Source organism: Lepeophtheirus salmonis, chromosome 8, assembly GCF_016086655.4.
Source record: "Lepeophtheirus salmonis chromosome 8, UVic_Lsal_1.4, whole genome shotgun sequence".
NCBI lineage: Eukaryota > Metazoa > Arthropoda > Copepoda > Siphonostomatoida > Caligidae > Lepeophtheirus > Lepeophtheirus salmonis.
This window is the reverse complement of record NC_052138.2, coordinates 25,103,649-25,131,398: the sequence shown is the minus strand read 5'-3', so window position 1 is coordinate 25,131,398 and position 27,750 is coordinate 25,103,649. Positions and strand designations below refer to the sequence as shown.

Sequence of the window (27,750 nt, the reverse complement as noted above, 5' to 3'; positions counted from 1 at the left end):
AAAAAAGTTGTCAAACAAACCGCCCTATTATAGATATTATCATATCATCTATGTGTACGATCTATACACTCACTTTTAATAGAAGAGAGAGATAGAGGGGGAAAAAGGGATTGTGGATTTTGTCTTGAACATAACATTGTATTAGTATGTACATACATTGATACCTTCATGTTCAAACACACCCTTTTTTCGTGAGTGAGTTGAGGAGCTATAACATCGTAGACCTCCTCTTCAAACTCTCTAAGAGTAATGTGCATATCATATTGAACATCATTATTGCTTCCTCACTATATTATTGGCACACATAGAAAACACTCCCGATGAGAAAGACAGATAGATAGACTTACTCATCTTTCCATTACGTCGTTAGCTGTATTGTCTCTCCCAACCTTTCCTTCTTCAAAAGGGAAAGAGGGAGGGGAAAACAGCTCAAAATCAGTCAATCATTCTTTACTATTAAATAATGAATTGTTTGGAATTGTTCACAGTTTAAACAAGAGGTAGGTAACTTTTTTTACTGTTACCCCAACAGAATTAGTAGAGGGGCGTGAGTAGGATTATATTTTGAGGGGGGAAAGGCATGGTTTTTGGGGTTTTTATTACAAAAATCCCAAAAATAAAAAGTTTTTCAAAAAAAATTCTAAAATCAACAGCTACTCAAAAAAAAAAAAAAAATCAAAAATCCACAGCTGTTCACAACAAGATATATGGAAAAAAACTTTCAAAAATTAAATATTTTAGAAAATATTTATCAAAAATACACAGTCATTTACAAAAAATTAAATTTCCTGTCAAATTTTTTCATCCTGACCGAAACAAATCGAGTAAAAAGCAAAAATTCCTTAATTTCGGGGGAGTGGCTACAGACCCTCCAGCCCACTCCCTGCGAACGCCAATTTCATTTAACACTAAGAAGTAGTATTAACCCCAAAATGTTCTAAATTTCCGATTTTGGGTAATTTAGCCCTATTCCCTGATCTCTGTTTTAAATCAAGCTTACCAATCTTACAACCCTTCCTCTTTCATGAAAAAACAGTGGAGGAGAAATTTAAACTAATTTAAATCAATTATTAGCCAATTATTTTCAACACTAGAAGAAACAATTTTATAATAATTGTTGGGAATTGCTCACAACTACTTCACAAATGCTAATTTGAAAACTTCCCCTCCCCTCCCCCCTCCTTAATAGGCACCAAAATAAGTTCATAGTAATGGCCACTTAACAAAAAAACTCATTCCAACTCTACTAATCCACGTTCAAATCAAGACGAATAAGGGAATTTTAGAACCACGAAGATCAACAGTAGCAAACAAAATATATGTGAGTTATTTAAAACTATGCTGAGTAGCACGTATTTACCATGATTGTATATCGCAACCTCTCCTAAAAAAGAAGGAGAAAAAAAAGTACCCCAAATTCACTTAGTAGTTAGCCATTTCTTCCTCAAAATGGTTATTCAAAAGTAATTGTTGGGAATATTTCAGAGTATCTTAAAAATAATTGACTATATTTCAACCAATCCACGTTCAAAACAATACAGATAACGGATAAGGGGAAATTAAGAAGCGGAAAAAGCAGATGACCCAGTGCTATCCGCAGGATTACATATATATATTTTAATTTCGAAAATCCATGGCTATGCTCACAAAATTAATTTTTGGAAAAAAAAATTGAAACATCCATAGATATTTACAGAAAATTAAATTTTTAGGAAAAAAAATCGAAAATTTAATGAAATTTTTTAGAAAAAGAAATCGAAAATATAATGAAATTTTTTGAAAAAAATTTCAAATATTAAATTTTCTAGTAAAAAAGCAAACATTTCTTAATTTTGGTGGGTAGGGGAACTGCGGACGCCCTTCTCACGACAAAAAACAGTCTATATTTTTAGATTTGTTATGTAGCGCCGTAACATATCGTTCCATCTGAGTACCAACTAGTTACTTGTACGACCTCTCACAACCTCTTCTCCGAATAGAAACTGAAAAAAGGGGCCACATTCAGTTGGTTGTTAGCTCAACTGTAGAATGGATACTCAATGGTAGTAGTTGTTGTCAATATTTATCAATGACTGAACAATAGCTAATTATAACTCAACCAATCAACGTTCAGAATGATACTGATAAGGGAAATTAAGAAGTAAAACAAAATTAACCAACAATACAAAACAGTGTATATTATTTTTAGGTGTGTGAGGTATTGTTGTGCAAAATAGTGGGTATCTGGGCAAATACAAGACAAAAAAAACAAATTTCCTTTAGTAAAATGGGGCCGAAGTTTGGAGTGTAAACCAAGGAGACAAAACGAGTTTATGAGTCAATACTCAAATACAAAAATCGTAGATATATATTGTATCTTCCAACATCCATAGTCAGTTAGATACAAAACGGTTACCTACTTATTTCAAATACATTATTATACATACATCCATAAAACGTACCTAATAATAAAACGTACAAGATGGCCAAGAAATCCCCTTTTCCTTCCTACTCAATGTCAAAGTACACTGACCTTAAAAGGACATTATCTAGGACGTATCATCATTCATAATCATCTTTCACAAGGGTAAGCATTAGGTACATAGATAGGTTCATCATGTGTAGTTCCCTATTATATAGGTAAATAATTATGTCTTACCTGAGATGTAAATTTTGGATCTATATTGGAGAGTCCAATCACACGGGATCTACTGCTATCCGAATACTTTCGAAGGCTGGATCCTGTGAGAGGAGTGGAGGTTGTTAGTTCACTCGAGGACATCCTCGTAGTTGAATTCCTGGAAAATAAATATGGAAATATTAACGTTGTGGATATAACTTTGCATATGAATATAGTATTAATATATTGGGAGACTGAAGAATTTAAAAAAATGGCAAATAACCTAAGATTTGTCGTCTTATCCTGTCGACAACTCTGTGTCCGTCGACGGAAACGGAATGATTTATTCAGATTCTGAATAATAGAGTTCATAGTAAGAGTACGTTTTAATCCAAAGGTTTTGAATAAGCTCGATGAAGATGCACGAGTCTTCCCTGAGGGTATCGTGGATTCCTGCTATGTGCATAAATTCATAAAACAACAATCACAACACATTCATACTCATAACTTATGGGAATATGCATCACTAGACAATGACTAAATAAATTGTAGATAATTAATTCATCCCCCAAAAACAAAAAAAACTATGATTATGGATATATTGTGATTCAAATGATATAATCCTTTCCATAGTGACCGATGATGGGCAGTTGACGTCATCCTCGTCGTCCTGAAGTAAATCCTCAGCACTACGAAGTCCCGACTCCCGCCTCTCATCCTTTCCAAGACCAATAGCCTCATCGTCCTTCCGACTCACTTCACGAGAACTATAACTCCTCCGAATAAGCGCATTCGAAGAGGCTGCATCAAAAGCCCTCTTTCGACGACGAATAAAAGTGGTGGTTGGGCGTCTCACCACAAAAGGTGAGACTTCGGCCTCGGTTAAAATTATCCTTCGAGTAAAAATATCCTCACTAATCTCACTCATGCTGAAGGTTGTTCACTTTAACAAGGGGGGCTACAGATCATGGTGGCTCGAAAGGGAAGGGCTTCTCATAAATGAGATGATAAAAAACGCGGGATGGTTTTTTTATCTTTTTTCTTGAATGATGAGAGGATTTCCTTAGGTTACTGAGTAGCCACGCAAAGATCCACCATCCTTCTGCAATATTTTCGTTAAACTGGTGTGTAGAACGGTTCTTCCTTTTCTTAGTTAGTTAAATAACAATAATAAAATATATTATATATAATAATATGTAATGTTCTACTCCTAAAGGCATTCCACCGGCGTGTACAAGGGGCGTAGAATGAATCGTGAACACTCTTAGGATTATATGCGTTTTCTTGTATTTATACTAGTAACTTGTATTATATATAATAATAATTTATTAGTAGTACAAGCAATAATATATCTAGACTACGACTTTAACAGCAAATAAACACACTGCTGCCCTGAAAAAAAAATCATTTAAAAAGACGATATCAAATAATATAAACATTCATTTTTCATAATAATATGTAAATGCAAGAACATTTCACAAATTAATCATTTGTTTCGTTTATTTACTGCTAAAAAAATAAGAGCTACGCCCTTGTTATTTTTTCTCCCTAACTCACGTACTCAAATATTATGTACTCAAAAATAACAGGCTGTTGGGAAAGCATTGACATAGTTTTGCTCTTATGGTAAGTATGCACGTAGGAACATAGGTAACACTGACGCAAAAAGTAAGTCCTAGTCGTTCCCCCTTCCTCTCTTGCTTCATGGGGAAATATTCGTCATTTAGAAGGGGGGGAGGGGGATTTGAAGGCATTATTTTGATTAATAATGAGAATTCATTTCATGCCTCCTTCCTTCTATTCTTGAGTTTTCCTTCATATTCTATCTATCTATTAATGCAAGAAGCAGACAATAATTTAATAAGGGAGAAAAAGAATAAGGGGCATTTCATCATGTTTTGGAGTGTCAAGGCTACGGGAAAAAAAATAAACCCTTAAAACGACTCAAAGAGAAGAAAAAAATATCTTAAATATTTACATGGTAATGAAATAGTAAGTATTCATCTATTTATACAATAGGCATTTTGGTAATTATAGACGATGCATATACAAAAACAATCTAGAACATAAGTAAATGAAAATTTACTTTATTTTTAAATAATCATATATATAGTTGAATAAAATATGTCCTAAAAAGCGGGAGCGGCATTTGATAGTTGCCAATTGTAAGAGGGTTTTTTTATTTACTAAAGCTGCTATCCTTATTATTTAATCATTTGGTAATAACTAGCGCATGTGCTCCTAGATTAATGAGGGAGATTAACAATGAGGATTTGATCCGGAGTAATGAGTGTAAGTACTTGTTGGACTTAAATTATAAATTGAGGAACATATACATATGTCCTTGCAATACGAAGTTTCCGATCTAAGAAAGCTACGAGACATTTTTTCTGACTTTAAAACATTTTCAACATAGTCTCCTTGAAACTTCTCACATGAATGATCCTATCTCCTTAACTCGTCCAAAAACTACTCGGCATTTTTCTCTGCCAACTCAGTGTTCACGAAGGTGATTGCCTCTTCCGTTGAAAAAATTATTTGGAGTCCATTGTTTGGACTGTATTTTGTTTTGGGCGTACAATGGTGTATCCAAGTTTCCACTACAGTAATTAATTCAGATTTATTAGGCCTAAACTGCCATAAGCACTCACATCAACTAACTATCAACAGATGCTAGATAGATATGACTAGCTTTTATTTAAAAGTGCTACCATCTTCACGTTGAGGTAGGGGAAACTTTTCTGACCACCCTCGTATATGGAGTGGGATTTGTGTTTATTTCCTTCCTCTCACGGCTGCTTGCAGCTGATCTAATGAAACGTCATGACAGCTAAGCTGCTTCCCTCCCGAACATTCTTTAAATTGTAAGGATAAACACGTCCATTTTCGGGGGTTTTTTCATTTCTACACACCGGCAGGACATGTTTTATACATGCACTTCATATAAAATATGACCTGCCGGTATTTAGAAAAAAAAGAAACCAAAAATTGAACCTGACAATGGAGCATCAGCATTGCTTATTTATAATTGAAGTTAAAAAAAGCGAAATAAAGTATTATTTAATACAGGGGTATATTACTAAAATAGAGGGTGCTGTGAAAATTATTTCTTATCATGCGTCATTTTTTTAAGAAACTAGTTTAAACAAAAATCTATAGACTGTCACACCACCTTACGGATAATATTTTTTTATTAGTTTGCTCAGGCACTATTAGAATAATGTAGCTGTCAATACTATTTAGTAGTGTTGAGACTCGTTTCAATGCCCTTTTTTCGGCTCGGTCTTAAGTGATTATTTCTAGACCGATTAATATAGATATTTTGATCCAGGGAGGCATCTCAGACCGTAGACCGAAATTCAATCATTTTCAAATAGTGGACCGATTTTTTCAGACTCAACCTATGGATTGATTTTTTTTCCTTTATCCGGATTTATAAGTTGTACATATATGATTGATGCAACACATTTAAATCCACATGACGTTATTGTGCCGATATTCACAATTTTGAAACACACATGACGTCATCAAAAATTCATTTGTAGAATCGGTCTCGATCGTTTTCATTTAAGATTCTTCTTTGTGACCAATCTAGAGTGAATGGTTCTTTTAGACCGATCCAAACTTCTTCTTTACCAAATTAGTCATAAGAGTCTCAGACTGATCTAGGATTTTGGCCTTTTAGATTGAGCTCTTGTTCCTCTTGGTCCTGGAGACACCAAACTCCTTGGAGTGCACGAATAGAAATTTGACTATCACGTTCAAGTGACATTTTCTCGACTTGTAGCTACGTAAACTACAGATTCAGGTTTTTTTTTGTTATGTAACTAATTGCTTATGCTTTAATATACCGTGATATGAATTAATTCCAATTTCTATACCTATATTAATGATTGAATAAGTGAGTTTTTAGATTTAAAATGGACCATCGACTATATACATCAACTCAATATTTTATAAGAATTTTTTGCAAAATTAAAGGCTTTATATTCATATTGTTCTGCAATTTTGGCTACTATAAATGCAATTTGCGACACTTTCAACTAAGGGTTAATGAGAATAATTTCCTGATTGAAAAGGACGATAAAATTTCGTCTAAGAATCCAACTAAAGTAATACCAACTCATTGTGGGGGTAAAAATCATACAAGTCTGTTTATATTTGACATGCCCCTTGTGATATATATTGTTTACAAGTTAAAATATTGTACAAGTTGCAAACAAGAACAAAAGATTGAAATTCCCTTAGATCTTTGATATATATTATCAACGTTGTAATTCATGACAATTAGCAAATACTAATTGATTAGATTATGTGGCCATGTTACAAAGTTCAAATGCCCACAGCTATATTAAATTTTGGACATAGAGCGTGCCTGTGACACGGTGTTTGATTTCGGACACGCTGGGTGATTTGTGTGTCCACCTGATACACTGTGTCTAAATATTTTTCAAATACCCACCATATATATATATATTTATAATTTATGTGTTTTTTGACTCAAAAACATTTATAAACTTTTAACTCATTTTCAACTTGCTAGTTAACTTATAAATTAGTTTTAATAGACCATAATAACTTTTTGACACTATCTAAGAATTTTTTTATTGGGACTATAAAAACTAAAGGGCACACACATTTTCCAAGGGAACCCAATATTTTAGAAATGATGCCCGAAAAGGCACACAACTAATTATTTTTACTTTTTTTATATTGGTCCTAAATACTATTTTTATATATGTTGGACCAATAAAAAAAATATATAATAGGTTGGTGAAAAAGTAATTTCGTATTTTCTCATTATTTCAATGCTTTATAAGAAGTGATACAATCATACAATTTAAGCCAAGTATGCCCCAATCTGTTCAATAGCTTGTTGCCAACGAGAATCCAACTTCATAATACCCTTTTCCTAGAAGCCCTTGTCCCTATTTGAAAAAAAATCGGACACCCAATTATCACAGGGCTCTATTAAGACCAAATTTGTACCCCAAATCTGTTGGCCATAAATAGGAACAGGTGGTAGTCACTTGGTGTACCGGTCCAGACTGTAGGACGGATGCATAATGACTTCCTATCCGAGCTCTTGGGGCTTCTAGGGAGTCATCAAAGATGTATGCGACCTGGCGTTTTCTTGATGAGGCCTTGTTATTAATGCTGGGTGCTTCTGTTCGATCGCCAGCTTCAAATGGTCCAGTTGTTTACACTAGAAAACAGAATTGAGCGTTAAAAAATTGCTCAACCCTCTGTTGTACAACACAAACCGAAAGAGTATCGGCCCAGTATAAATTGCAAATTTTCTTGGTCGCTTTCGATGCTAAAAATGTAAAATATGGTTTATGTCTTTATTTGAGACCTCCATACCCGACGAATGATAATTCATGACTGTACCTTCCAAGCTCAATACTGTTCAAAAGCGTTGGTAGTATACACTCACAACTTTACAACGCCTAATCGTATGATCCGATATTAGATATAATTAACAAGATTACTTAGTTTTTAAAAAAAGGACGGGAAATACGAAATTACTTTTTTCTCCAACCTAATATATATAAATAGTAATCATAGCTGCAGTAAAAATTAATCCATTATTTTTCCTATAGATATCTTTAGTAATGTGTATCTCGCGTTGTATAAGTGCGGTTGGTTTACACTAGATGGCCTTAGAAGGATAAGATTTTGTACTAAATAAACTTCTCAGATAGTTTGTTATTGCTAGGCAGAGTATTGTTTGAGTGTGTGTCAAAAATGGAACCAGCAAAGAGAAAATACGGCATATTTGACGATTTTTCTTTTTTTGAATCAGCTGCAATAACTGTGTTATAGAACAATTTCTTCTAAATGACGCCATCATCAATTAATCTTCACCAATATTTATAAGAAGGATAAATATTTTTGTTCGGCTTGAATTAAAAATAATAGAATATTTAAGTTTTACTAAAGGCATGCAATTGGCAGGGCGAGGGGTCCGACTTTTTCACAAATCTTTAACAATTTTTAGATAATGTTTTATTTCATTAATAAATGACAAAATTTGTCAAAATTGCGACAACAACAAAAAATAATTGACAAATAAATTTTCCCATACGACAAACTTGACAACAAGATTTATGCCAGGAAGCCAAATGTAACCATAGATTAGTATAAATTACTTGAGTGCACTTGTGTCGCATTGTGGCAATGATTGTATGACCCACTATATGATATACTTATTCATTCTTGGAAAATCGGGGGAAAAAAGAAAGACAAATTGTATTTTCTAGATTATGAAGCATTATAATCCCCGCCAATAGCTTACATCATCTTCAGTCGATAACAACTTGTGTAGGTAATTGTTCCTGCAAAAGAGTCTTTCAACAGAAGAGATGGGGTTATTTCATGGTTGATGTCAAAAGTGGCCCATCCACCTTCACACGGTTCTTTCCACTCAGCCGAAGATCTCTTGCATGAGGGGTTTGACCTGGACTGTCTTCTTTTTTAATTCCTCTGACACCAGTTTAAGTCTTTCAACAGGGCACTTCTTCTCTCCAACGTTTCGGACTTACTGACGGCGGTCCTTGAGACACCCAACAGCTAGGAGTGTGGAAATGGAAATTCATCGAGCACGTTCAACCGTCATTTTCTCTACTTGTACATAGGCTAGAGAGCTAAAGTTGGTTCTGTTTTGTAACTAATTGTTTATGCTTTAAAATATCTAAATATCAATTAATTTCATCACTTAACCATCACCAATTATTGAATTAGTAAGTGTTTAGATTTCAATGGACCAACCGGTGCCCCACCACCATCCCACATAACCATGGGCAATTGATAAACTAAGGGTTCTTTTGTTATTGAAAATAATGCTTTCATGAGGGCACTTAAAAATTTGGGAAGTTTCTAAAGGACCGATAGTAAGGAGAAACCGATATCTCCTCCCAAAATAACTTGAACACAAAATATACATAAATAATTCAATTTTCATGGAGTACAAAGTATACAGCAATATATAGTAGATAGACTACTTTTACCTCCTCCAATTGGTAAAGGAAATATAAATGATAAAAAAAAAATCATAGTTTAATGGTTGGATGAATATAATTTTCTCTTCATAAAAGAACAACACCACTAATAAGTCACTTTTATCATGTACATACTAGTAGTGCCTAGTAATAAATACAGTGATATGTGGTGATTAACGGTATTGAATAGTCTTAATTTGTTGTAGTTCTATCTCTAAACATATGCTAAAATATGTTATGCATTTCTTTAAGGAAAATAAAAGGTCTAATGAACATTTAAGAAATATATATTTTTTTAAATGAAGGGAAAGAAAAAAGCAGTAGAATCAAATCCCAGGACAACAAAATCTTCCTTCATTCTTTCTCCATAATATAACCCCCCTTCCTTCCTTCCCCCTCTCTTTCTTTCTTTAATTGAACATTTTGATTAGTCATTCTCATGTGCTCGAAGTCGTTGTTGTGTAGCACAGGAATGGAAGCTAAGAGACTATGTTGTTCACTTCAGTAGAATAATCTGTACATGAATAAAATAGAGTTTGTGAGGTTCCTTTATGGGTGCCTAGGAGGCTGAAATTTTGCGAGGGTGCCTCTCTTTTGAACCTGGTCCTGCTCAGAACCAAGACACAAATATGTTTTTTGGAGCTCAAAAAAAAAAAAAAAAAAAAAAAAAATTGGTGAAAATTGCAATTTAGTTTTTTCCAAGTGCAAAAAAAAAAAAAAAATGCAAAAAAAAAATATGTTTATTTGGATATGGCACATAAAAGTTCATGCTTCACTGAAATATCTGTCATTTTCATAACCATTTTTCAATTTTTTTTTTTTTTTTTTTTTAAATTCTTTCTCTTTTTTTTTTTCATCAACCGTCAATTTTCAATTTTTAAGAAGAAAAGTCACAAAAAGATGCATTTTGGACTTAAAATTATAGATCTTAACATAACATTAATTAATATTTTATATTTTCGTAACATTTATCATATATTTTTGCAGCATTTGCAAAAATGAACTAGTCATCGAGGTTTATTTTTGCCGATTACAATATTTTTCAGAACTTTTATGTTTTTGAAAGTATGAACGAATATTGGTAGTTTTGTTTTCCTCTTTACAATTCGAATAAATACTATTTACTACTTTTTTTGCAAAATTAGTGCAAAAAAGTTTTTCCAATTTTCTTCGTTAATTTCGATCAGGCAATTTTTTGAAAAAATAAAAAATGGAATTCTTATTTAGACAGTTTCTTTATGCATATATGTTGTTATGTTTTTTTTAAGTTTAAATAATTTTCTTTTTTAAACCAAAGGAGTTTTTTAGTATGGAATGTGTTTTTCTAACACCATCGAACGTAAACGGATCGGACTTATAAAATCCGAGATAGGCATTACTAAAGTCATCTATTGGAAAAATAATGGATTACAATTTACATATTATATAATGTAAAATAAAATATTCGTGTTGGATTCGAGTCAAAATGTTCGAGTTCTGTATAGTTCATCATTATTCTATCGTTCTTGAAGAGAGAATATATAAGAATAATATTTACTAGCAGTAGCATCCGGCATTCTCTGGAGTAATTTTAGGTATCGGCTAAAAAACACATTTTTCTTTAATAATATAAAAGATAATTTCCCAAGAAATCCTCAGTGTTACTCTCCGTATTTTTTTTAGCAGACTCACACGTAACCCCTCGATAATTATATAAATTCTGTCCTCAAGAATGAAAGTATACTAATAAAATTTTGAAGAAAAAAGTTTTATATGTTGGGGATGATTGATGAATACATTAGTCTTAAGAGCGCTCACTAATAACAACAAACAAAATTCATTGTAACATGCCAGTCTTTAAATTTAATTTGAATATTAACATATACTGAAAATGCACAAGAATTATAATAAGAGACCAACAACAAACAGTGATCTTATTAAAGATACACACGCCTGCAGTATTTCATTAATATTACCACAAATGAGTAGATGATTTACATCAGGGAGCACTATATATAGTGCACCCTGTATACAAGTTCGATTCTATATGGAAATGTCTGCAATTAATATGACTACGTTTTTCTTTCTTACATAAATCAAAATATGTTTATAGTCACTAGATATATTATACAGTGCACCCGTTGACTCATTTCCATATATTCAGACAGACAAACTTTGCTTTGTTAATATATATTTTATTTTACATTTTTATGACAAAGGCGAGAATGATTCATTCGGAGGGATATGTTAGCACTACCATGCTCTATTAAAAAAAAGGAGGAAAGGCAAACCGTTCTTCCTTTTCTAATTTATAAACTAAGTTTTTGCTTCTCTGTAATCCCTTCTTCATAAATGTGGTAACCCATCTTAAGAAGAAATTATAAAAAATCGCGCTTGAAGCGGCTCTCCCGAAACCGATACTAATCAGCTCGTATCTATCAAAAAAATCCTATGTTGCTGGACTCGTATCTAAAAATATTACTTTACAAAGTATATACCTCAGCCAGAATGGGAAATACCCGTCAAAAGGAACTTACCCCACCCAAATGTGATGTGTCCCTCCTTAGGAACAAAAGCTCTTAGAAAGTCATTTGTTTATGGACAGAGGAAAAGAGAGAGAAAGTAAAAAAGAAAAAAAAGTGATGGAAGACAAACAAAAATAATCGTAAATAGATCTTCAGAGTCGCTCAAAATAGTATGATAAACTTTTGAGAGTATGTGTAATGTACATACAAATATTAGGTTCTATGTACATTAGACTGTGACAAAATCCAGTCACAATGGATTTTTGAACAAAGGACAGCATTCTCTCTGTATTTGGATCAGTACAAGATAATGTAGATAAATATAATTTCCAATGTGTTAATATTGACAGAGCGCGTTCGGGTTAAAGATTCTGACAGTGTGAGATATGTTGTATGTCAACATAAAAACAATCTAGAATAATCCCAATACATTTTTTGCTTCATAATTACAGACAGGCCAATATTATATGGACTTATTTGAGTCAATTGTTGGCTTTGTATTCAAATTTAAGATTACCAAAGAATTTTAACTAGAGTATAAAACCTTTTTTTGATCTTTGCGATGCATCCAAGGGGTGAATAAAAATAATTTGTTGATATAAATGGACGGTAATCCGTCGTTAAAGACTCAAATAATCCACACTCAATTAAAAGAAATAAAAATCATTCAATGTTTTTTTGGGGTTGACAGGCCACATATGAAGACGAAATTAAGAATATTTGAAACATTTATATTTCCTTTAATTGTCGACGCATTATTCTGAAACTGAATAATTGTTATCTTTTTACAAGACAAAATTAGACAAGTAATGAGTTTATTATAGCAGATGCAGATACAATGTGTCGTGAACGAACTTTCCCAAGCTCATCTTCACCAAGATTCTCAAAAAGTACAAGTAGTAAGACAATGACACTTTATATATTCATTTAAATTTATATAACCATTTAAATCTCAAAGTGGCCACCATTTGCAATGCCACTAGGAATGAAGGCCTTGCAGGTCTTCTTTACGTATTCCTCCGACGTGTCGGTCCACTCCTTCTCAACCGGCAGCATTTAGGGTATCCACATTCAAGGTGAGGTGATGCATACCTTCCTCTCGATGGCACCCCATATCCCATAGTCAAGAAGGTTAAGAACGGAGGCTACATTGACAAGGGCCATAAATACGCCAATATATCTTCACACCACTTTTGAGCTTTTTTGGGCTTGGTGGCGGGGGCAGAGTCTTGTTTGAAAAAATAATTGACCGTTGTGGTAGTTGGCCTTCAATCAGGGAAAGAACACTGTCTCTCAATGCTCTTGTTGTCTCCTTCAGCTTTTGAATCTGGCTTATGAGACCCTTGGAAGAGGGGACGATGCAGAAGATATCGTCATATCTCATTCCCGCGTTAAAGAGCGAACACACGATTTCTTTAAGTGCCCATCCTTGGTCTGATAAACAATTGTTTGTTTTTATTGCTATACCAGTAACTATTAAGGGGAAAACAGGTAACTTATTTTGTAATTCAATGAAACCTTTCCAAAGTGTCATGTAAGATTCGCTGGGACGCAGGGGTGGGAGTTATAATAGCCAATAGAATAGACATTCTTCAAATTTTCTAGGGTACCATGTTGATTTTTTGTTTCTTTGTTGGGATATCTGCATATTTTCTACAAATATAAAAATATACGCTACAAAGTAATAAAAGCATAACGCCCAACTCATAACATCATATTTGAGACCGTACAAGCAGCTACAAATGCCCCATTTCTACACAAAAATTCATCTTTTTCAAATTAAAATGACATCTCCCACCACCAAAATGGGTTCAAAGGTCTCAAACTTTGCCATAATCCGTTTTTTTTTCATTGTCCCCATCAGATATGGTCTTTGTGCAAGGGCAGGGTTAACCCAAAAACGGTACAGTCTAATATACATTAATATACGAGTGTTTAGTTTACACTACAGAGAGTAAGTAGATATTTTAAGAGCTTTAGCAGTAGAGAAGAAATGTTTGATAGATAGCATCACGTAGGTGATTTATACTTTTTTAATTTTGGGTGCACGTACATATATCAAGTTATATAAAAAGCCTCACTTTTAATGATAGGCGCTAAAAACAGCGTGAGACTTTTTATAACATATTATAAAACACCAAGACAAAAAGGAACAATCTTAGGTTAAATAATTCTCTATTTAAAATATGTTAGCCACAAATCAGAGGATTTGAAATGTTGTGCAGCTTTCTTTTTGCAAATTAAAAACATTTATTTTAAAGTATTCTTTCATTTGCTACACATATTTTTAAAATATGTATTTTAACGCCAAAAAATGATATTTTTTAAGAATAAAAATCATTTTATTCATTTAAATTAACACATTGTCTTATAGTATAGGACCTCCTTATCACAGAGGCAGGAGAAAGTCCCTATACTGCATGTCCAAAGTTAATAACCTTTCTTAAAAAAATGTCCTACATAATACATCTTGAAAAAACGTCCCCTTTAGTGGAACTGACCGAACTTTGACCTAATTAGTTCGGTCTAACAAATGTTATAATAGTCTTTAGACTGATCTACTGAGTGTGGGTTCTATTTTATCCCTGTTATTTTTTATTACGAAATTTCATTATATAACTAAACGACAGCTGAAACAAAAATAAACTAGATTTTGTTTTTATTCCATTACTTTAAATGTAAAAAGGCTGAAAAGACCGTTGGCATCTCCATCTGGACTTCCTACAACATAAATAAGTACATTACCGCTCCTTACAGCCAAGAAGAACCAAAACCTCTACTGCAACAATATGGCTGACTTCTGGCCTGCCTCCGTGTGGCACTCCTCCCACACTGACCTCTACCCCTTCCACAAAAAAGTGTCTTTGCGAAGAATGTCTGGTCCAAATTTGGATTCGCTCTGAGTTACCATGATGACAGCATGGCACGCCATGATCACGACTTTCATCGTCAAGAGCTACTAATCTGTTCTACGGCGTTTCGATGCTGTTGTTGCATGTGTAGGATGACGACATATTGAATAAAAAATATAGTTCAATATAGTATTTAAACATATCAAAAATTGGTTTCGACTTGTATTGTCTAATTTCCATAAAATTAACGCTCGTCTTGATTTGATCATGCTACTCCATATTTCGGGTCGCACTCTGTAGTATTTTGTTTTCATTCAATTAATGGGGTAAATTTATGGAAGTCGAGTAGTTAGTTTGAGTATTTCAATACATCCTTAGAACCCCTTCGTGGACGAAAAAAAAAGTGTAGCATTGACTACTAAATTTGGTAAAATACTGATCACGTGGTCTTTGTTTTGCCACTTCAAATATGGCTTTGAGTTCACCGATGTAGCAAAAAGACGTTTTTGCTCTTTTTTTATCTTATTGGATTTTTTAATTATCTGTTTGTAATTATAACACAAATGTGCAAAAAAAAAGAAAAAAAAGCAAGTAACGGGTTTTTCCTCTCAATAGTTAACTGACTTATTTAATGGACATTTAATGGTTTATTAGCTATAAATATTTGTGTAGTCATAAAAAAGATTTTTTTTAAATACGCAAATATAATTTATTATTATTTTTTTATTTTAACTAAAAAAGCAAATTAATATTTAAAAAAATATCATTTTGCTATCAGGGGCGTCGGCAGGTTTCTATTTGGGGGGGCTTGGTTTTTGGAATTTTTTGAAAAAAAAAAAAAAAATTACTTAACTGGGTTTGCTATTTTTTTCATAACTTGGAAAATCAATAAATAGTTCAATAAAAGTATTAAAATAAAAACCTAATTGCAAATAAAATACTATTTTCCTGATGTCGATTCCAGAAAAAAAAATCCGATTCTCCGATTCCGATTAATCGTCCCATGGCCGTAGATTTATACATGGGTATATTATACATATATGGGTAATTCAAAAACATAGCCTCTCAAATCTCCCAAACCCACTCTAAATGTTTTTTGCTATAGTGACATATTAATTGAATCTTGTACTGATAAGATGTTTGAGATATTTAAGGTAAAAAAATATGGCAAAGGTCAACTATATTTTATATTAAATACCTAAAAAGAAATTAAGTTGCATAGTTGAATAGCAATCAAATGATGTATTATTTATAATGGTCCTTATTTAGGACTGAAGAATGTAGCCCCGTCCAGTTCAGCCTCGGTACGGTCCAGATCAGTCTCGGTCCGGTCCTGGTAAGTCATGGACATCAGTCTTAAAATTTGTAAAGTTGGATCTTTGATGATGTCATTCAATTTTATTTCTTTTTGTTTTAATCCGTTCTAGTACTCAGAGTCCAAAGGACCTCTCTTAAGATTTGACTGAACCGAATAAATAATGACTCAATCAACACTAATAGTCTGCATCGATCCGTTAAGTGATTTAAGAACTGCAAGAGTCTACATATTGATTTTTGATCTAATTCATCATGAGAAGAAGCTCAGAAATCAGAGCTGGATTGAGTTACAGATCTGCAATTTCATTATTATTTCTCAATAATAGGATATTTGACATAGCAAATATTATTCCAATCGGATGAAAAAATGTAATTGAGTGTTAATTTTCCATAAATCATCTGCAGATTGGATTTTATTCTTCACAATTTGTTACAATTAAGTAACTGATCAATTGACCGCTAACCAATGAATCCAAATCTACTGTATTTCCTTAAAACAAGTTATATACAAATCGATAAATGTATACTGCCTATAGCAAAGGTCGTTAAAAGATTAACGACTGCAAAGTTACAAAAAATATATACAAACATGATACATGGATCCACATATGGAAGCCGTGTGATCTCATTAGAAATTGAGGAAGTAAACACATATTTTATTTTCATGTTTATTGACCGCAATGAAATAAACGATCTTGCAAACTGATTCTACATATAATAACTGTAGTCCTGCTTCATAATGCATCGTTTAAATGCATGTTTATTGTGCAGAGCATAATAATTAATTAAAATCAATTAAGTCAAGAGAAACGAGATTGATGTATACTGCTTATATTATATCCTATGTAATAGGGATAGGCCAGGGTAATATCCCTAACCCATTAGTCATGGCTCATCAGTAACTTAGTTGCATTAGTATGTAGTTACGAAGGTTCTTTGTAATTAAGGTCATATACCTAGTTACAAATTACTGGAGGGTATTTAAATACCCGATTCTATAGGAGTCTGACGTTTATTTTCTCGTATCTACTCGTTCTCATAACATAAATCCCTGGTCAGGGGCGGCGTCTGCAGGATTATATACATATTTTTTTTATCTTTATTTTTTTACTTACGAAAAAAAAAATCCTAGTACGAAAAAAAAACCTTTATTTGGGGAGGGGGATGTAAGCAAGACAATTCTTACGCCCCACCAATCTCCCCCTCCCCTCTCTCCTGATAAATAATAATCAATAGTTTAAAAAAATGATGGAAAACGAGTAGAAGAGTTTTTGTAGACAATGAGCTGTTAGCATCATTGATGAAAATATTTGAAAATGGAAGAGGGCACAGCTTTTTGTAGTTGCTGCCTGTATATATGTTTTTTTTAATCTTCCAAAGCTGTTATCATTTAATATTGAAGAGATAATATAAAAGTATAAAGTATCCATATTACGTGAAAGACGAAAAGCAATACTGAGGATTTGTTGGAAAGATATAAGCGTAAGTCCTTTTTAGACTCGGAGAATAATTGAAGATTGACAACGGAGTTGTTCCTGGGGATATTATTGCTAGATACAGAGTAGGATTTGTGTTTATTTATGTAACTTCATAGAACGGCATAACAGCTAAGCTTCTCGCCACTCGAATAATGCGGATAATATTATCCCTGTCAGAAGATATATTGTCTTTCAAAGTTGCCAACATATCCTTTTTATTTATTTACTATACCAAGACAATTTTCACATTACTAATTATAAGTATAAGTCCTTGTTGAACTAAAATTATAATTGAGGATCGAAAACGGAGTAACTCCTTCATATGTCCTTGCTGGATACGGAGTAGGGTTTATCTTAATTTCCTTCTTCTCAAAGCTGCTCGCAGCTAATTTAATCAAAAAAAGGACAGCTAATCTGCTCTTCTTCCAAACATTCTTCAAATTGATATTTTAAGGTGTATTTTTTTATTTGTTTTTTTTTTTAGCAAACGTCATATTTTATTATTTCCAACTAATTTTATCATCACTCTTTAACTCTGGAGGTCAAAAAAATTAAGTTTAAAGTGGGTATACTCTTCAATGACTGAGACTAAGATGGATTTTTGTTTGAGGGTCTCCTTGTTACTTCCCTACCACTCATAGCTGCTTGTATCTAATCATCATTGAAAACGTCATGACAGCCAACCTGCTCTTCCACCCAAACATACATTCAAATTGTCGGGAACACCAACATGCTAATCAGCTTTTCAAACGTTGATTGATTGAATTATGATTAGGTGTTGTTAAGCTGTGAACTATTCCAAATTATTTTAATTCCATATTTGGGAAGAATTGTCTAGCTATTAAATGATTTTGGGCCTTTTTATTTTTCTTTTCGTATATAAGGCTGTGTGATATAATAAAAGTAACGACGTGTACAATTTCATTCTTCTTTTTGTGGGACACCGATAAGGAATCATGTTTACAACCTGTAGTTTTAATCAAGAACTCTTCTGGAAAAATGCAGCTTGTATTTTATTGCACAGTTTTTCATGCCACTCCTTTTGTCATTCATGCATAAAATGTAATATCATCATTACATCCGTAATGGAGAGACTGAAAAAGAGCGATATTTCCGTTCGAACGGAAATTAAGAAAACACAAAATATTACGAGACTGTCGTTCTGTTTAACTTAAACAGATATTTTTTGTAAATAGCTTCTACAGTGTGTTCCAGCGAATCGTTAATGAAACTTTGGAGCGGTTTGATTGACTTATTAAATATTTCCCTATTTTCCCCCATAATATTAATTGGTAAAGCAATAAAAAAATAAAATAATTATTTTGAAATAAATTTATTCATCCGACAAACGACAACAAAGATAGAGGCCAAAGGAAAGCGTGTGTCAGCTGTCAACGCTTCTTAACACAAGAATGAGTTATGATGAGATCTTCCGCATCATCCTCTGTTCTATAGCTTTCCTTGCCAAGATTAAATCACTGAAGAGCCTGGAAAGGCCACAATGGCAAAAAACTGAAAAATGGTGTGAATACAACTGGGCAAATTTCTGGGGCTGGTTAATGTGGTCACCATTCTCACCAGACTGCAATCCTCTCAACAATAGGATCTCGAGTACCATCGAGAGGAAGGTCTATGCCACCTTCCATGTATATGTGCATGCTTTAAAGGCTACCGGTGAGAGGGAGTGAGGTGACTTGTCGGAGGAATACGTTAATAATACCTACACGGCCTTCATGCCTAGGATCGAGGTCATGAGGTCAGAGATTGAATTATTTATATAAAATAAAATAAACATGGTGGAGACCTGATTGGTCACTCAGAGATTGAATTATTTATATAAAATAAAATAAACAAATATAATCTCAAATGTATTACTACAGTAAAATAGAGCTTTTTTTTGTCGGCCATTTTAAAGGCCTAAACAAATCAGTTTAATAACGCTAAAAGTTCTTTTTTTTATATTAATGAAGGGGGAAATTAATTATTAATTAAACCTTTACAAACTATAAAAAACATATCCCTCCATTACCTAGATATCATTATTTATCTAATCTTAAAATGTATTAAAAATATGTTTTTACATCGTTTTTCAATTCTCATTTCCATATTGTAGATGAAAAATAGCTATTGCAATGGAAATAATAAGATATTTTCTCTAATTCCCTTCTTTTCTCATTTCTAATTGATCCAAAAAAAAAAAAAATCATAATTAAATGAATGAAACATTTTTAGGGGTTTTTAAAGAAATGAAAAAAAATCACCAAATCAAAGATAAAAAAATGGTTTAGGACATAGTCCTAAAAGAATAAAGAGACCGTTTACCAGAGTTGTGTCGGTTTTTCTTTATTCAGTTCCAGTCTTAGGACGATCGATCCTTGGGATTGGTCCATGGAATTTTTCTTAAAAATTCCAAAGATTTATTTAGCACATATCTTGCAAAAAATATTCATGTTTATGTTATTATGCAATATCAATATATATTAAATAATGGAAGAATTGTCAAGGTATATCATTATATATCTGGATATAAAGCATATTATACCTCTAACGTCAGGTAAAGGAAAGAAGGGTTAACTTTTTATTAAACCGTCAGAGTCAATCAGATTTATCTTGTAGAAATTGTTCATTATAATGAAGGAAAAATAAACAAATGTGACGTCATAGTATACCCCTTTGTCATGTGATAATTTTCTTCATTATACACGAATCTTCTCCCCTGTATGTATTTTTTTCTCCACGGATCCAACCCTACCTTCTAGTGCAGTATTTATCAACTTTTACGTCACCGCTGAGACCCAAGGTATAATTTTTTAGAGGGGGTAGTGGCTAATTTTGTCCAAATATACGGGTTTATGATTTTTTAAAACATTTTTTATGATCTTTTTTGTGTGAAAAACATTTCTAGAGAATTTTTGATGACTTTTTTCCAAAAGGATTTTCTACCCTCTGGAACGGGGAGCATCAAAATAACCAATTAAGCCTCCGTTACTGTATATTCAGTTTGGTCGCAATGGTGTACATGAATATATTCGTACACCTTATACACTTATACTCCTGGTGCATGCATCTAGAATTTAATTTAATTATATTATACACAGATATGCTGTTCTTAAAAGAATCCCTAATTATTGCTAAAGACTCGAGTGTATCTCACTTCCACTTAAGTTTCTTTCATCCATATTTTATAACGTAATAGTATTCTACTAAAACTCCAACATTGTGACTACATTCTAAATTATTGTGATTAACAAACGTTAATTTCTAAATATTACACGTGACTACTGAGTGTATAATATTAACATAAATGTTAAATAAATATAATAATAAATTAAATTTCTTTCATTAATAAAAAAAAATGACATTAAAAAGTGTCAATCATAAATAATAAAAAAATATGCATTTCAACCCACAAAGAAAAATCCTTGTCACAGCCGTGGTTCCTCCTAGAGTTTGGAGAGTCCCGGATTGGATATAGTTCTGGATACTGTCAGTACATGGGGGGTTGCTAACTTTCATCATTTTGTGGGACGGTGGACGGGGGGTGATTATCCCTAAAAATTATCAACACTCTTATATAATTAGATTTATTTAATATATGTATAGATGATGTTGTTGTTGTTGTTTTTGGAGGGGGGGGCTTCGGTAACTTTTTTTTTTTTTTTTTGGGGGCTAACGAAGCCACTGGTCAGTAACATATTAAAGATGGCATAAAGAGTCTGCAATTTTGAATATAGTTTTTTTTTTGTCAATACAGGAACGTCGCTAGGATTGGTCGATTTTACCAAAAATTGTATAATTTTTACTAGGAGTTAAAAACTTTTCCAATTTGTGTTTAAATTTTTAAAGAATACTCATTTTTCAACAACTTAATGAAATGACCTTTTGTTAAAGAAAATACATGTTTCTTAGAATTACGGCAAATAATCGTGCCCAATTTTCCATTAGGATATAGGTCGTCTATACGGTTCCAGTGCCATGCTAAAAATTGCTTGTGAGTCTGCAATTTTCAATGTTGTACTTTCTCAATCCAGGGTTGTCGGTAGGATTTATTTTAAGAGATTTTTAACAAATTAAAATTTTTTCCAATATATATTGAAATTTTTTTACGATTATTTTTTTTTAGAAAATACTCTATTTTTTAAGGAAAAGACATGTTTCTTAGAATGAATATTTTTTTAAATCCTAGTCACAAGAGATATTTGTCTGGACTGTACATGTACCATACTAAAAATGGTATGAGGGGTTTGTACTTTTGAATATAGTACTTTCTCAATCCAGGGTCGTAGCAAGAATTGGAACATTTCGACACTTTTTAACAACATCATTTTTAGAATTCACGTACTTGATCCGTCCTAAGATATAGATCTGAACAATGGCAGTACCAAGCTAAAAATATCACGAGGGGTCTACACTTTTAAACTTACTATAATTTATTAAAAATTAATTAACAATTTGTGTTGATTTTTTTTTTTTTTTGGGGGGAGGTTTACCTTTTTCTAGTTTTTAGATCCTAACTTTAATTATATGTTGTATAAATTTATTCAACAACCTTTGCATAACTTTTTTTATAAGAAAATACATATTTCTGAATAACCAAACATTTTATACATCAAATTTTTACGACGCCTCAAAAAAGACGTTAGTATAATATTTATATCTCTATAAAAGCTTTACCCCGTATAAACCGAACACCCTACTGTACAGTACACACATTTATTGTCCAATAAAAATATAAACACATTCTTTCCCTTCCTAAGAAAATATGTCTAAAATAATTAAACGAATGCCACCACAACTCTTCAAGTTTGCATAGTAATATAATAATTTTTTTCTTTACTCACTTATTGTAAGTATTGTATAAACAGATAAAAAATATTACTTAGCAAGGAAATAGTGAATTTTAAGTGAAAGAGAAATCCGTATGAAAATAAATAAATGTGGCCCACCAATACAAGCACAAACTAGAACGATTTCTCAAAAATGAGTTGGTTTACATTAATTACAAATTGATATATGTTAAATTGAAAGGCCATATTGGGCCCAAACTAAGTATTACAAATCAAATGAATGTTCTGAACTATATTTAACAGTCTTGCCTATATCTATTCATCCCAGATATTTCAATGTAAACCCTATAATTGACCTATATATATCTGAGAAATATTTCATTTAAAGTAGGAAAAATTCATCGTCCCCATAAAAATTGATAGATGTTATGTATTTGAAAGGGCACATCGGTCCCAAATTAAGTAACACAAAACAAACAAAGTTTTTAAACTATATTCAAGATTATCTGGCATTAAGAAATCCCAGTCATTCCAGAAATTTAAATGCAAAGCCCAAGATTAAATTATTATAAAAATGATAGATTTAATGTATTTGAAAGACCGTATCGGAGACAAAACAGGTCTTATAAATCAAATTAAACCTCTGCCCTATATTTAAAATTCTTGTATATATCAATTCATGCCATAAATTTGAGAACTAAGCTTTTAATTTACCCATTTAAGTCTATAAAGGATTGGGTTGTATTTTCATAATCTTCATACATATGTGTTGGTTTGTTATTTGAAGTTTATAGCACTTTTTTTTTATAAATTCATTATAATCAGTGTTGGGCGTAACGCGTTACAAAAGCAACGCGTTACTCTAATAAATTACATGAGGCAGTAACGGAGTAATATAATGTGCTACTAAATATATTACGGTAATATTATTACAGTTACTGAGTCTGGTAACGCGCGTTACAATCCGAGCTGTCTCACAGGCGAGGTGTTTTCGAAAAAATAACACAGATACAACAGTCGTCAATAAAGAGGAGAAAAAGACGGTTTTAAATCAACACAAGAAGAAGACAATTTGGTTTGGAGATTTCAAGATGGCAAAAACGAAGGATGATTCAACATTTTCTAAGTGGTTATACTCGCAATATTTTCAATATTATGTGCTGTTGGGAAGCCTGGTAATATGTAAGTAACTTATTACTCTACACAGAAGGTAATATTGTAAAGAAACGTATTACTTTCAAATGCAAGTAACTAGTAATATGAAATATATTACATTTTGGAAATAACTGGCCCAACACTGATAATAATACATTTAATATAATATACAGGCACGGTATTAAAATACATATAAGAATAACCTAACGCTCGCCCGCATCGAAGAGGTCTAAAGTAAAATAAAAGGAAATAGCATTGACCATTATCAATGTTATTTCCCGCTCTCTTCTTGGCCCTTTGCTAATATTTGATACACAGCAAATATGGAGGGATTATGAAAAACAACTGCATTTGAAACTACTCAAATCCCTTATGATGAGGTTTTGATAATGATTGAATGTTTAAGGGAATAATATGCGAATATCCCTTAATAATATGAAGCAAATTAATTTTACTCATAGCTTTAAAAAAAAACATCTTTAAATCAAAGAAATATATATTTACCTCAAGCTCTCACTCAGAGAGTCTTTGGAGTTCATAACATACTTCACAAAAAAGGAGCCTTCAAACATGTTGTGTACAATCACATTTAGATAAATATTCTCTAAGGAGTAGTAAACTGATATCTCCTTTTGGTATAATGAGCTTTCGACTGTAGTAAGATGGTTAGGAAACTTCAATTATGAATAGAAAGAAAGCAATAGCAATCGTATGGACCTTTTTTTATTTGAACAAAAAATTGTAGATAGAAGGCCTTAATGCAAGAGAGAGCGCCATTTATAATACTCCTTCTTCTCTTTCTCTCTTTTTTCTTGATGAAAGAACTCTTGCTTCTTCTTTTGTTCATAAACAGAGCATCTTGCGGAAAAAACTGCATTTTTTAAAAGGCACACCAAAATAAGTGAAAGGGGAAGGGGGAAAGTTGAGATTCTATGAACTTCAGTTAAATCCATTCATTTATACACTAAATATGACTGTATACAAACTGCAATAATAACAGCTGATAAAATAAAAATAAAACATTATTCAGGATGCTTTCAAAACAACAAACCCCGCTCACGAAAAAATGCTTAGGATGTACATACAAACTTTGCCTTATTAATATGTAAAGTTTATCTGGATTTTTACACTCCCGGGTATTTATAATAACAACAACCCCACCTTCCTTCAATCTAAAATGATGCTCCATTAAGGATATAAGGACATTCCATTATGTACCCATGATATACAATTTGACTGAATTTTTTCAAAATAATCTTGTAGTTTGTCACGAAAGAGTAACTGATTCAACTGAACAGTCATCTATCGAGTAAAAATAAGATGTATGTAATCCATACCGTTAATTTTTTTAAAGAGCGAAGTATATTAAGATAAACAAAAATGAATTTGACTTTAAATGAGGATTAACAACGAGCGTTTTTAGGTAAAACAGCAAGGGGAAAAAATTGAAAAATCCATAGTTATTTTCAAAAAAATTAAAAAATCCATAGTTATTTTCAAAAAATTGAAAAATCCATAGTTATTTTCAAAAAAATTGCAATTTTTTGAAATAAATTTCGAAAACAAAATTTTAGATATTAAATTTTTCAGATATTTTTTTTCCAAAATCCATAGCTATTCACAGACAATTAAATTTTTTGGAATAAAAATGGATTAATTAAATTTTTAATATTATTTTTATTTATATTAAATTTTTTTAGTAAAAATATAAAATCCTTAATTTGGGGAGGGGGTTATAGCCCCTCCAGCCCTCCCCCTGTCGATGACCCTGCGAGTAGCTAAGAGAGAAAGTAAATAAATATAAACCCCACTCATAATCTAACAAAGATATACAGAGAAGTCAATTCTACTCAGAGTCCAAGAAACACGGACACTTAGAGCTCTGCAAAAAATCATCAGTGTTACTCTTTGTCTTTTACGGACTAGTGATTATTTTATTCTTATTGTTCTCTCTCCAGGAATAAAAGAATACTTATAACAGCTTGTGAAAACAAATGACAAAAATCCGCCCCCTCTCCGTTATCCTATTTTTTTCATCTATAAATATGCCCATGATGAAGGCAGTAACTTGAGAAGTATTATACAATAACCTTTCACAAGAAAGGAAAACAAAACATACTTGTCGATATTGTAATGTACTTACTAGGGTTGAGATAGGTCTGAAAATTCTAGACCGGTCTTAGAACGATATGATTTTTTAGTAGACGGAACTATTTCGGTCTGGATCGATCCCATTTAAAATTCAGTATCTACTTGTTTTATTGTTGAATATTGAGAATATTAAATGTGTGTTCCAAAATTGTAGGAATCGACCTATCATGACGTCATATGAAGTTAAATGTGTTACATACGTCATACTTTACAATTCAAGAATCCGTGTAGGAAAGAAAATCCGTCCTTCGATTGAGACCGAAAAAAGTCCGTTTGTATCACGGCGTTGCCCTGTTAACGCAAAAATACAGATAGTATTTTATTAACAGCTGTATATATTTCTACTTCTTTTCTCCTTATCAATGTTCTGAACGTTGATTGGTTGAATTAGAATGAGCCCTTGTTAAGCTGTGAATAATTCCCAACAATTATGTAATAATAATTCGCATAATTGCGAAGAATTGTCCAAGTACTAACTGATTTTATAACATTTTTTATAGTTCTTTTCGAAAGAGAGGTTGCGTGATACAATAAAGGTAAAGACGTTACATATTGAGACAGAAGAAATCGATCCCTATTTTAAAAGAAATTAAACTTCGGTCTACGGTCTAAGATCCTAGGCTGAACATAAATATCGGATCAACCTGGCCTAAAAGACTTAAGACCGAACCCGTAAAAAAAATCGATCTTGGACCGAGTCTCAACACTACTATACATGTATTTATATATTTCTGAAATGAGAGGTTGAGTGGAACTCATTGTTTTTCAATATTTTCCGAAAGAATATTAAAAAGAGAAAAAGGACCGATAACTTACGAGTATAAAAATATGAAATATGAACGACAATAATTTATTGGATGTTTATTCTCTGACTTATATATATTATGTAAATTGACTCCATCAGCTCACGTATTCCAGATATTATATTGTATTACTTAAATAAAAAAACACGTAACACAGTTTTGTATTTAGTTTCAATAGGGAAGACCGGCAAAGTTGTGGCATCCTTTTTATTTTTTGGCTCAATTTTTGTATCTGCCAGGTGACTTGGACACGCCAAATTTAAGCACAACATACTTTCATATATGGACTATTGTTTAAATATATTTTAAGGTTATAAAACTCTATAGGAACTGTTAGATGTACAAAAATAGCCACATAGGCGCCCTCTATCCAATTAAAACCTGACATGATCTCAAATTTTAAACACTAGGTACGGCATTACTTTTATTGTATCACGCAACCTTTCCAACAAAAAGAAACAGAATAAAAGCCTGAAATCATCTTGTAGTTAGCCAAATCAGTGAATCATACCAAATGTAATTTATATTTTATGTACTCCCAGACTATCACTTCGCCATTTTTAAAATGAATTACATATTATTAAAATCTATATAGTATTTTATTCGAAATTGTATAATAATATTGCTTAGTAATATTTTATTAAAATGGCAGCTATAAATTTGTATTTGTGTATGAATGCCAAATTTCTTCATAGAAATAATAAAATGGCCGATATATTTACATATTATGTAAAAGACGAGGGATCAATAAGAAATTGTATTCATGTCCTTTTGGAAACGGATCAGAGGGTGAGTAAAATTATTAATTTGTTTATTTATCAAAAAGAATAAAATAGGAAATAATAATGATGTATCATGTGAGAGGAGGGAATCGACAGCTGATAACAAGTATTTTTGTGTTAGCGAAGTAACGCCGTGTAGGAGGAAGTCAAATTTCAGTCAAAAATTCGTACTACTCCGTGGCATCAGTTTTCCTGTGGTATGTTTTCAATCATAATTATCCTTTAAAATTCTATTGAGTTTTGCGGATATACTGCCACCCTGTTTCAGCTGTTTAGTCGTGACGGACGTTAAACAGTCCCTATACTTAATCATCAAATTGC

General features: G+C 32.2%; 1 protein-coding gene and 1 long non-coding RNA gene across 9 annotated transcripts in view; one reads left to right on the top strand and one right to left on the bottom strand.

Annotated features, from left to right (window-relative positions):
* LOC121122343 (uncharacterized) overlaps window positions 1–27,750 on the bottom strand; it is a 110,930-nt gene that overhangs the window by 58,431 nt on the left and 24,749 nt on the right. For 6 of the 8 annotated variants that reach the window (XM_071890675.1, XM_071890676.1, XM_040717307.2 and 3 more), the window contains one exon: window positions 2,639–2,777. In XM_071890675.1, coding sequence (XP_071746776.1) covers window positions 2,639–2,761 — 123 coding nt within the window. In that variant the 5' untranslated portion in view covers window positions 2,762–2,777. Of the gene's footprint in view, window positions 1–2,638; window positions 2,778–2,882; window positions 3,001–24,197; window positions 24,391–27,750 lie in introns of those variants that run through there. The other 2 variants (XM_071890674.1, XM_040717305.2) reach the window with 2 other exon arrangements.
* On the top strand, window positions 2,375–4,085 carry LOC121122344 (uncharacterized). Its single transcript, XR_005865786.2, has 3 exons — window positions 2,375–2,566; window positions 2,620–3,751; window positions 3,816–4,085. It is a non-coding gene; the product is annotated as an uncharacterized lncRNA (long non-coding RNA).